This window comes from Artibeus jamaicensis, unplaced genomic scaffold, assembly GCF_021234435.1.
Source record: "Artibeus jamaicensis isolate MK-2021 breed Jamaican fruit bat unplaced genomic scaffold, CSHL_Jam_final scaffold_1964, whole genome shotgun sequence".
NCBI classification, from domain to species: domain Eukaryota; kingdom Metazoa; phylum Chordata; class Mammalia; order Chiroptera; family Phyllostomidae; genus Artibeus; species Artibeus jamaicensis.
This window is the reverse complement of record NW_026522030.1, coordinates 21629726-21642469: the sequence shown is the minus strand read 5'-3', so window position 1 is coordinate 21642469 and position 12744 is coordinate 21629726. Positions and strand designations below refer to the sequence as shown.

General features: G+C 39.6%; 1 protein-coding gene and 2 pseudogenes across 6 annotated transcripts in view; all 3 read left to right on the top strand.

Annotated features, from left to right (window-relative positions):
• The window catches only part of UNC13B (unc-13 homolog B), a 210726-nt gene that overhangs the window by 17991 nt on the left and 179991 nt on the right, over positions 1-12744 (top strand). For all 6 annotated transcript variants that reach the window (XM_053656261.1, XM_053656259.1, XM_037144451.2 and 3 more), the window contains exon 2: positions 9182-9211. In XM_053656261.1, the coding sequence (XP_053512236.1) occupies positions 9182-9211 (30 nt within the window). The remainder of the gene's footprint in view (positions 1-9181; positions 9212-12744) is intronic.
• Positions 4322-7812, top strand: LOC119048715 (protein FAM178B-like; annotated as a pseudogene).
• Positions 9844-12617, top strand: LOC119048767 (tubulin-specific chaperone E-like; annotated as a pseudogene).

Here is a 12744-nt window from a genome sequence, read left to right as displayed (position 1 = left end):
GGAAACTGGAAAGGATCTTTTACAAACTTCTAGCAAGTTAAACCTCTAGTAAACTAAAAGATGTCAATGTAATGACTCATTTGAAATTATAGCAGTTTATAAAGTATTTGAAAATGAATATAAAAAAATCAAACAAAATAGCCTTGGTTGGTGTGGCTCAGCAGATTCAGCACTAGACTGTGAACCAAAGAGCTGCCAGTTCGATTCCCAGTCAAGGCACATGCCTGAGTTGTGGGCCAGGTCCCCAGTTGGGAGTGCCTGTGAGGCAACCACATATTGATGTTTCTCTCCCTCTCACCTGCCCTCCCCCTCTCTAAAAATAAATAAACATAAAATCTTTTAAAAATAGATAAGAAAGTGAAAGTATTAATTATTGTATCAATAATTCTAATCTGCTCACTGTTAAGAGATCACGGTAATGAAACAAGCCACAATAAATCACTGAAATGAAATAAGACACCAGTATTTGATATATAAGGATTGGCTGCAAACATGTCTTTGTAGTGTATCTGTTGCTTAGTTGGAATGATCCAACTAGCAGAACTCCAGTCTAGAGTCACTTACAACCTTATTCTCCTTTCAGGGTGATAACAGGTGTTTTTGCTATGATCTATAAATGCTACTTCTAGCCCTGATCCATGTGGCTCAGTTGTTTAGGTGTCATTCTGCAAAGTGAAAGGTCACTGGTTCGATTCCTGGTCAGGACATATGCCTGGGTTGTACATTCCACCCACAGTCTGGATGTCTCCAAGAGGCAATCAGTTGATGTTTCTCTTGCATGTCAATGTTTTTTCTCTCCCTCACTTTCTCCCTCACTCCCTCTCTCTGTAAAAATAAATGAAATAAATATTTAAATGCTATTTGTATGTCCAGGAACTTGCTTTTCTACCTTTTTGAGATTTAGATCTATTCTCTGTAGCAACTGGAAAAGGGAGATAAGCTACTAAAAACCATGCACACACACACACACACACACACACACACACACAAGCATGTGCACTCACTCTTTATTGCAGCTGGAGAAGGGGGAGGTAGGCTATTAAATATCCCCTGTGTGCATGCCCCTCCTTCACGTTAATGACTTGAATTCCAGTTTGAAGTACCTTAAACAGGACCACAGAATCTTTCACATAGTCGGTAATGCTCAATAAACGATTGATTTGATTTAATGTGTGTGTGTATCAGCAATTACTAACCTGTGGGCTTCCCTGTGGGATATTTAATGGATTTTAATAAAGACCAAGAAATGGTTAAGCTTTATGTGTAATATAAAAGATTTAACTATACTGGTTATAGGTAATAAAAGTTAAAACATTAAGCTGAATGAATGAAATAATGTCCTAATTTTTCTTTATACTCCTTTAAAGCTTGTAAGAGTTAGTCACCTAATGAAGGAATTAGGCGAAGTGAAGGCTAGACTGACCTTGTGCTGTCCATGTATAACCAAGCCTGAATGAGTCCTGGTAGATAGTAACCATAGAAATCTGATTGTGTATTAATGAAAATCTATTCCAACTAAGGTTTATTATTTAGAAAACATTTAAAAAGATATATTTGAGCTCTTGAATATGCTCAGTTATAACCTGGACTGTATTTACTTTAGAATTAGTCATTGGCTTTGTTAGCTAAAGTTTTACGTAAGTACTTGTTTGTCTTTTGGTTTGAGAAGTAGCTTATGGGTAGTGAATTTTGCTGATTCTTATGGATATTAATTTATTTTTCAAGGACAAGGTAGCATATTTATGTATACTTTATCAGTTTTCTCTTTAGGTTATAATAAACAGCTATGAAGTCAAGTAGAAGCTTAGCAATGATATTTAAGATTTTCTCACAACTGTACATAAGTAAATGAAGTTGTAGGTATACTACTGGTTTGCAACTTTGGTTTTGTTTATTACTCTATCCATGCCACCATATTTTAACAGATTTATTTTATTTGTTTTTCTTTGCCTTGGTTCATGTGGGCATAAATTGAAGCATTAGCTGTTTCGATTGCTAAACAGCTATAATGATGTTGTGGAATTAGTATTAATACCGTAGGAGAAAGCTGTGGACTATAATAAGTTTGTCTTTAGAATCAGGGTTTTAATTTCAGATTTCACTGTCTAAGTCTGAGACCTTGAACAAGCTACTTAACCTCTTCATGTTTCAGTTACTCTGTAAAGTAGGAATTGCATACTCTGCAAAGTGTTTTTCTTTTTTTGAAAAAAAATATTTTATTTTTGTTCAAGTACAGTTGTCTGCATTTTTTCCCTGTCACTCCCCCTCCACCCCAAGCACCCCACCTCCCTCCCCTGATTCCATCCCCCCTTGGTTTTGTCCATGTGTCCTTATAGTTGTCCCTGAAAACCCTCCCCCCATTATCTCTTCCCACCTCCTCTCTAGTTACTGTCAGATTGTTCTTAATTTCAATGTTTCTGGTTATATTTTGCTTGCTTGTTTGTTTTGTTGATTATGTTCCACTTAAAGGTGATATCTCCAGGAAGATAGACAACCCAATTAAAAAATGGGCAAAAGACCTGAACACTTCTCCAAGGAGGACATACAGAAGGCCCAGAGACATATGAAAAGATGCTCAGCATCACCAGCGATCAGAGAGATGCACATTAAAACCACAATGAGATACCACTTGAAACTGTTTTTTTCAAACTGTAGGTGTGATTTATTAGTCCTGAAATGAGTTTAGTGGGTGACCAGCATTAGGAGAAAAAGATACAGAGCTGTAGCTAATAAGGGAAAGCATTGTTTTGTGAGACTCGTTTCCATAGTATACATTCATACTGTACATAAGTATGTATGTAAGCAGATGGGAACTTTGTTGCAGTACAAGATGTATTTCTTACCCTGGGCTGAATTTTAAAAAATTGAAAAACATTCTGTAAAGTTGTTGTTAGGATTAAGTGCCTAGCATACCTTTTGTTTCATAGATAGGCACTGAAAGAAAGATGGCCTTGGAGAAGTCTTCTTGGATATTTTGGCCTTGGTGGATTTTGTTGTGTTTATACAGATTTGGTCTTTGTTCCAGGAGCTAGAAAATAAAAGCTGGTTTGTTACTTCAATTTTTTATTGCATGTGGAAAATCTGTTGACTTAGAGAGGTTTTCCGTTGTTTTGAAAAGCATTATTTTGTGAACTCATATGCAATAGATGAGAGTGTAAGTTTATATGACAGCTTGGAGTGCAATTAGGTATACTTCATGAAGTTGAAGTATGCATCCCCTACAACTAGTGACTGCAGTTCTTGTGTTTGGTCAAAGGAGGCATGAAGGAGGATGTTCACTGAGGCATTGTTTGTAATGGCAAGACTTTGGAAATGATCTAAAAGTCCCATGGTAGAAGTTTGGATAAATAAACTGTGGCGTGTTCATCAAATGGAATGTTAAATGAAACTAAGTTAAATGAATAAACTAAGCTTCATTTATCAGTAATGATAAATGTCAAATCAAAATGGGAAGAAAAGCAAGTTTCAGACATATGATATCATATAGTATTTAACATTTAGAAACATGCAAAGGCAGTATTGTTCGGTGTTAATGGATATAACATATATAGTAAAAATGAAAGTCTAGACCAGAATGATATGTATCAATGTTAGGATACTGGGTTCTTCAAGGAAGCTATTTAGTAGGGATTGGAGTTGTATTTGTAATGTATTATTTTTTTAAAGTTTTATTTATTTTTAGAGAGAGAGGAAGGAAGGGAGAAAGAGGGAGAGAAACATTGATATGTGAGAGAAACACTGATTGGCTGCTTGCTGTACACCCCCAACCAGGGACCTGGCCCGCAACCCAGATATGTGCCCTAACAGGCAATTGAATTGTAACCCTTCTGTTCGCAGGCCAATGCTCAACCCACTGAGCCATACCAGCCAGGGCTGTAATATGTCATTACATTTTGGTAAAAATAATTTGAAACAAGTATGGCACAATGTTGAGATCTGGATAGTCTGTTAGATAAATGGGTAGTCATAATTTTTGCTTTTCTGTATGGGTTAAATATTTAAATTATACACACACACACACACACATATATATATATATATATTTCTTTTAAAAGTTTAGTGCACAATTCATGGCACAGGTTAAATACTCAGTGGTATCTATTAAAAATAGCACATTGCCCTGGCTGGTGGGTCAGTCAGTTGGAGTGTTGTCCTGTACACTAAAAGGTGGCATGTTTGATTCCCAGTTGGGGCACATACTAGGTTTGTAGATGTGGGCAGGGTATGTATGGGAGGCAACTAATCAGTTTTTCTCTCTCACACTTATGTTTTTCTTTTTCTAAAAGAATCAATAAGGCCCTGACTGGTGTGGCTCAGTGGGATGAACATCATCCTGCAGAGCAAAAGGTGGACAGCTCGATTCCCTGTCAGGGCACAGGCCCAGGTTGTGGGCTCGGTCCCAGGTCCAGGTGTGTGCAAGAGGCAACTGATCAGTGTTTCTCAGATGGACTTTATGTATGTATGTATGTATGTATGTATTTAAATTGTTGTTCAAGTACAGTTAAGATGGGCTTTTGTTATATGTGCTTCAGTGTGTCTTAGCTTGCTTCCTGTCCCTATGTGTTACAGATGTCCTCTACTGCATCTTGGTTAACTGGTTTAGTATGCAAAGATCTGTCTTACCAAGCATTGTAAGGCTGTATTCTACATTTTCATATGCTGTAGTTCAGCACTATTGGATAATGAAAATGTTCCATGTTCTGTTTAACATATTGGTCACTAGTTACATGAAGCTACTTATACTGAGCTACTTATACTGAGCTTTTGAAATGTGACTGGTATGACCCAGTGACTAAATCTTAATTTTATTTAATTTAGATGAATTTAAATTTAAATAGCCACATGCAACTGCTGGCTCCCGTATTGGACAATGCAGCTCTGGTCTATTGAAAAGAATGTTGTGTTTGATTACTAGTTCATTATTAATTTCCTGAGCCTGTTTTTCTCTGTGTAAAAGGGGACTGATAAGCCTTCCCCTAACCTCTGGAGATCCTGGGGAGAAGTTAAGGAATGTATGAAAGTCTGTTGAGAAATGACCAGTCCTGTGGGATATTATGTATTAAGAGCTATAAAACTGTGCTGCTTGACTGTAGTTCCACTTCTAGGACTTTATCCCAAGAAAGGAAAAATTTTTATACATCTCTGATGATCTGTAGAGATAGTCATCAAAGTTTACTTATAATTATATTAGGTTGCCATGGTTACCATGACAAAGTAATACAAACTGGGTGACTTTAAACAACAGAAAGTTATTGTCTCATGGTTCTGGAGGCTTGAAATCCAAGATCAAGGTGCTTGCAGGGTTGCTTCCTCCTGAGGATTGTGAGAGAGAATCTGTTTCATGCCTCTTCCCTAGCTTCTGTGGCTGGCCGGCAGGCAATCCTTGGCTTGTAGAAGCATCTCTGCCTTCATCTTCATATGGTGTGCTCCTCATGTATATATCTCTGTGCCATATTTCCTCTTTTTGTAATGATACCACTCTTAATAGATTAGGGTCCACTCTGCTGACTTCATATGAACTAATTACATCTGTAATAACCCTGTTTTCAAGTAAGATCACATTCTGAGTTACCGGGGGTACGAACTTCAATATAAGATTTTTAAGGAGATTCAACCTATAACAATCATACTTGATAACTGAAAGCAAGGGTAAAAGTCCTGTAGGAATGGACAATGAAGACTAGCTATGTAGTTGTCTTAGCTCTGGCTACTGCAACAAAATACCATAGACTGGATGGCTTAAACAACAGACATTTATTTTCACAGCTCTGGAGGCTGGGAAGTCCAAGATCAAGTTTCTAGCATGGTTAAGTTCTTGGTGAAGGCCCTCTTCCTTTTTTTTAAAACAAAATATTTGCATAAGTGTTTATTTAGAAGATTTCCTTTTCAATCTGTTTTGTACTGTACAAGTTCATGCCACCCACCCTTCCAGAAGTTTTTTTGAGGATATTTTTTTTAAATAGAAAAATAATAAGAGGACCATCTACTGAAATGAGGTAGGACCAGAGTCAGTTCCTGTGTGGCAGTTGTTCAAAGCTGGCCTCATGAAGCCACCACACAGAGGAGTCGGCAACTGGGCCTCCCTCTTGTGAGGAAAGAGCTGAGAAAATCCATGTTCCAATTTGTGAAAATAGTCCAAACTCCATTATGACGATCCCTGGCACTCTTCTTATACTTCATATATTGAAGGCACCTCCCTTTATTATGGCCGTTTTTAGCAGGCAAAGAAACAGGAAGGAATATAGAAATATATACGGGGCAGTGGAAGGAGAAGAGAGTCATGTAAACCCAAACTAGTCATCACATTACCCCAAAGGAGCCTGACACTAACAAAGAGATAATAAATAACATCTAGGGGATAAATGACAACAGGGGGACAGCAAGAAGGGAAAGAACACACATTTAACTATTAAATACACTTTTGTATTTGTTTGGCAGAGTTCAGGCCAGCCCCAGGCTTCTGTACTTGCCAGACAGGTAAGTTGATGATACTCATAAAATAAAAAGTATTCAAGCAGAGCTCCATACCACAGTTTTTCTTTAAGTCAGGTGGTCCACTGGGAACAGAAACTTTAGCTCTGAGACAAATGGAAAAAACGTATTTCCACTTACAACGTGAAAATACAGAAAACTCATAAAAAAATACTATGAAGATATGCCTCTGGCAAAACTGAGGTAGCGCTGCTCTCCCTGCACTCAGTGCTTAAGTGGTTGTTGGTATATGTTCCAGAAACATGGAGCTCTTGACTGGCAGGTGCAGCGTGTTGGTGGATAAACTCAGTGTGGAATGTGATGGGTCACAGAAGGAATGAGCCAGAAGGGTAGGAAAGAAGGGTTTCAGATAAATGAGCTTGAAATGGGGTTGTCACCAGACTACAGACACTCTGCTGGCCTTGGCTCTCCAAGAGCTCTTCCTCACCTGGGAATTAATGCAGTGTGGTTACCAGTTAACACTGCTAGTCAGCTCTATAAATCTTTAAAAATAATTATCACAGCTGCCCTCTCCCTCTGGGGAGCATCCCTCACCATTTCTTTCATTTCTTCCACACTTCTTTCTTCACAGGCTCGGATCTCCTGAACTCTAAGGCAGTGGGCAACTGGCAGCGTGTCCCAGACTAACTAACACTCTGAAGCTGTTCCCAGAGCTGTCTCTTCTCCGACTTCCCAGTGAGCTAAGGCAGCCCAGCCTGGGTTCTCCTGTTGCTTCCTCTATGCTAAGCCCTTCCTTGTTTCGCTGTCTCCAGCTTCAATAAATATATCCTCATAGTCACCTGGATTCATACGAAATCTTTCCTACATGAAGTCAAGAACTCATACACTACAGCTGGCCCTAGGCAGACCCGCTGCTCAGGGCCAAGCCAGTCGGTCATTGTTCCCAGTGAAAGCTTGTAGAGCTCAGCTGGCTCCTGAGCCTTATGAGGTCATTATCCCTTAGGCAGTACCTGGACTCAGACCTTGCCACCCTGCCAGGAGCAACAGCCAAAGGCCAGTGCTGAGCTAGATCACAAGGTCTGCTACCTGTGTCACAGCCTTCTCACACTTGCTGGGGTAGTGGTCAGCTGCCAAGACATTACTCCAGACGAGTGGGGAGAGCTGCAGCTGCTCTGTTTGCAGTTGGACTGTCACATCAGCACCCATATCCGGGAGAGCCCCCAGGCCATGCACTGGTCCAAACCACCAACCAACCCTGCTCAAATTTCCAGGCTCCTACCCCAGCCACTGCCTCATCTTTGTCTCAAGGCCCTCATCTTGACTAGCAGATGGCCACCGTCTCACTGTATCTTCACATGGTGGAGAGGGAGAGAGACCTAGCTTTCCGCTTCCTTCTTGTAAGGATACTAATCCCATCATGAGGACCTTACCCTCACGACCTCACCAAACCCAGTTAACCCAAAAGGACTCACCTCTATATACCATCACCTTGAGGGTTAGTGCTCCAACACAGGGATTTTATTTAATTTTATTTATCTTTTAAAGTCTATTTTATTGATTGTGCTATTACAGTTGTCCAATTTTTTTCCCTCCCCTTTACCCATCTGTACTCTGTGCTCCTCTTCCCTCCAGTATTCCTCCCCCTTTATAGTTCATGTCCATGGGTTGTACATATAAGTTCTTTGGCTTCTCATTTATTTACTTTTAGAGAGAGAGGAGAGGGAGAAAGAGAGGGAGAGAAACATAAATGTGCCAGAAATACATGGATCTGTTGCCTCTCGCATACCCCCAGTTGGGTATATCTCTCCAATGTCAGTGTTTCCTCTGTCTGCCCCCTTCCTCCCTCCCTTCTCCTCTTTCTAAATAAATAAATAAATAAATAAATAAATAAATAAATAAATAAATAAAAAGATAAAGCTTTTAGCACTAAGTGCTTCCTGAAAATGAAGAGGATCTTGTAAAAGGTGCAGAATCACTCATCTCTTGGAAATATTAAGCTGGGGCTGGATGTAAGCCCAGGTGAAGCTTTCACTTTTGTAAAGCAGGACAAGGAGAATGGCAGACCTGTACCCTCAAATGCCCTTTCAGGCACTGTGTGTTGGGATTGCCTTTGGCTTTTTTCATCCCCTGTGGCACATGATCCTAATCTTCATTGATAGAAATATTTGATAGATATTGGTACATTTTAGAATTTAGCAGTTTCCTTCATTTGTGGTCTTTGACCTTTCGTAGGAGCTGGCATGCTGTGGTCCAAGTGTGGCATTTCTTATGCAGTTTTAGAAACAGCTCTTACATAGGAGGTCCTCTTGATATTTACTTATTCCCAGAATGAAGTTACTTCTCACTCTTCTTAAACCTATTGTCTAGATCTGGCCAGTTAGGCTCTTCTTTGGGCGTGAATGGAATAGAGGATATTTTTTTTTGATAGGTTTTAGGAAAGGAATATATGTGACTTAACCATTAAAATGATATATGACTTGAAATTGGTTGCCTGACCTGGGAGTAAGTTAGCTAGTTTTCTCTACTTCCTTGTCAGGAGGCTGTGAGACATTTCTCTGTTCAGTATGAGATTAGATTGAATGACTTTTAACTCTGCCTTCAAGCTTTGATTAGAAGTCCTAGCTTCTATTCTCTTCTAAAGACTTAGATGTAAAAAACTGGCCCTAACTGTGACCTTGGCCTAGGAGGTGCTCAGGAAATGTTGGCTAAATAAATTAATTTTTTCATGGTGCCTTTTTTTCTCTTGCAGTTAAAAGAGCCAAATTCCAGGGTTCACCAGGTAAGACCAGACTTCTATTATCATGTCCCATCATACTTGCTGTGATTTAAAAGCAACCTTTTAAACAAATAATTTTATTGAATTCATTGATTAAATTAATTAAACTCAGTAAATTCCTTAAATTATTAATTAATAACTCAGTATGGGGAGATTAGTCAAAGGGGTACAGAGTTTCAGTTATGCAAGATAAGTAATTTCTGAAGATCTAACATACAGCAATATGTGTATAGTTTACAAGTAACCAGAGGGGAGATGGATAATGGGTGAAAATTGGGGAAGGGTCGTCAAAGAACATGTATAAAGGACACATGGACAAAGCCAAAGGAGTTAGGTTCAAGGGTGGGTCAGGGGTATTGGTGGGGGGAAAATAAAGACAACTATACTTGAACAATAATAAAAAAATAATAAAAAAGAGGTTAAAGCAGGTTCATCACTTAATTTCCTGAGTAGGTATTGGCAAACCAATGTTAACAGTGTTAAGGAATGTTATGAAAACATTCCTAAAGAGCTACTAAAAAAACCAACAAAAAGCCAAGTCTTGTGTAGTATTTGAAATTTCATTTTCTAAGAGAGTAGATCCTAAATGTTCTCAACACACAGATGAGTGGCATCTGGCTCTGGTCTAATCAGCTATGGTGGAATATGGGGAGTGGACTACAAAACCATATGATATCAAACATAGCTCAGGGGTCTACCGCACTGGTACACTGGATATGGATGGGGGTCATATATAAACTACATGATTTTTAGTGATATTAAAGAGAAAGATTTACCTTCTGCTAGAAGTGCATGACAGGGCCCATTTTTTCTCTTCCCTAACAGGTAGTCATTGTAAGCAATCTTTGCCAGTGTGATGAGTCAAAAATAATGATCTTTCTTTCTTTCTTTCTTTCTTTCTTTCTTTCTTTCTTTCTTTCTTTCTTTCTTTATTATTTTTTTAAAAATATTTTCTTTATTTATTTTTGGAGAGAGGGGAAGGGAAGGAGAAAGAGTGGGAGAGAAACATCAATGTGTGGTTGCCTCTCATGTATCCCCTGCTGGGATCTGGCCTGCAACCCAGACATGTGCCCTGACTGGGAATCGAACCGTGATACTCTGGTTCACAGGCCCGCGCTCAATCCACTGAGCTACGCCAGCCAGGGCTTCTTTATTTATTTTACAAAATTATGATTAATATGTTATATAGAAAAGTGAATTCTCAATTCAGGTCCCCTCCTCATGGCTGATGTGAAGGTAGAAGGGTGAGTATAGAATATGCTGTGTTAAGCAATAGGTCAGATCTCCGAGTTTTGAGTTCTAGGCCACCCACTTCTGTTTAGTATTCAACTTACACTGTTAGGTTAGAGAATTTCCTTTTCCCAATTCCATGATAACATTCCTGATAAATGAATAGATAAAGCTTGAAATTCACTTTGTTTATGGGGATTTATCCTGAATTCTTATTTCTTTCAACAGCTAGAGGTAACCCTTTCCTCTTCTGCAATTCTTTATCACTTTTTCTGTTATGGTACTTATTTTTTTCTACATTTAAAGTTACATATCTTTTCTGGTGGCACAATACATGTGAGGGGCCACTACCCTGACCACCCGGCTGGCTGCAGGCAGAGAGAGTGGAAGGGAAAGAGAGAAACATAGAAGTGAGAGAGAAACATCGATCGGTTGCCCTCTGACCCACCCAGACCAGGGATTGAACCTGCAGCCTAGATCTCATATTTTGGATTCTGGCTATATTATAATGAATGACACTTTGACATCAGATGCCATTGGTTGAAGGGTTGAAGTTAATGGAGAATGCACAATAGTGTGTTTCTATGGCACTTTTAGAGAGGAGAAGGGAGGGAGATAGAGAGGGAGAGAAACATCAATGTGTGGTTGCCTCTCAAGCACCCCCTACTGGGGACTTGGCCTGCAACCCAGGCATATGCCCTGACTAGGAATCAAACTAGTGACCCTTTGGTTCACAGGCTGGCACTCAGTCCACTCAGCCATACCAGCCAGGGCTGGAGTAGACTTTCTTACTGTAGTTAAGAACTACTATGTGTTAAAAGATGGACCAGAGGTAGATGGAAAAGAGCATATGAGTACTCAAACAACAATAAAAAAAGAGAAATAAAATGAAATTGCTAATAGACCTGTGGAAACTATTGGTTTTGACTTATAACACAGCAAAGCCAGCTGAGCATGTTCCAAAAATTTCTTTGAAAAACTATGCAGTAAGTTGTACTGGTGACAAAGGGAACCATTGCCAAAGCGTGACCTAATGTTAAAGGAGTGGATTTGCCAATAAACCTGCTGTTGGCATGGGATGAAGTTGTAGATACTGCTGATCAGCTCAGACACCTGGAAGTCCTTAATCTCAGGGACAATAAACTGAGATTTCCCCCCAACTCACCATCTCTAACCAGGAATATTTCCTGCATTCAAAGTTTAGTCCTCAGTTGAAAGGAAGGTGTGCCAAGGTGCTCCAGTGTGCTGTAGGGTATCCGGTCCTTCAGGAGCTCTGCCTAGAGTCTAAAGGCTCTGCCTAGAGCCTTTCCATTTCAGAAAGGCCAGCTGATGTTTTACAAATGGGCAAGTTATTAGAACTTTCCCATAATCAGTTAATTGATGAAAATCAGCTGTTTCTAATAGCATATCTGTCCAGATTAGAACAACCAATTCTTTCTAACACTGGGATTTCTTCTCTACATTTCCCGGATGCTGGGATTCAGTGCAAAACGTCAGTGTTTCCTTCCTTGCAAAACCTTGTAGTCAGTGACAGCCAGATATCACAATGGTCATCTATCAAGCTGGATTAGTTACAGAGTCTGAGTTCTTTGTCCTGACGAAGAAACCAGGACTGAGGGAAGTAGAGTGCAGACTACCTACCAGTTCATTATTGCCAAGAATCGGTCAGCTGCAAACCCTGTCAAATGTCAGGGTTTGCAAACAAATGTCAGATTATTCCTGAGAAGAGGCAAGAGGCTAGAGCCAAGCTGGAGTACAGAAAAAAAGTGTTTGGAAATGAATGGAAAAAGGGGGATGGGCATCAGGATCCAGACCAAAAGAGACCGAATGAGGAGCTTCTGTTGGCCCATCGCAGGTACCAGGCAGTCTGCCTCAAAAATGGTGCACACGGGGAGGGGGAACTCAAAACATAACCACCACATTTGCTCAAAGCCAGCTACTAACACTGAGGATAAAATATCCTCACCACCTGGAACAGAAAGTCTTAGAAAAACAACTGCCCGACTCCATCACAATTCAAAAGGTGAAAGGATTGCTGCCGTGTCTTCTCAAAGTTCCTGTGTCAGACCTTCTGTTGTCCTATGAAAGTCCCAAAATGCCAGGCAGGGAAATTGAACTAGAAAATGACAGCCGTTACAGTTTTTATTCTTTGGAAAATGAAGATCTTCTATTAGTGTGATTGTGACAGCTAACTAATAAAGCTCAGAGACTAGAGTGTTTATTGTGACTGAGGTTCACTGGAAATAATTGATTTATTGGAAAAATTCTACTCTCAAAAAAAGAGGTTTTATAACTTGCCCTAAGTA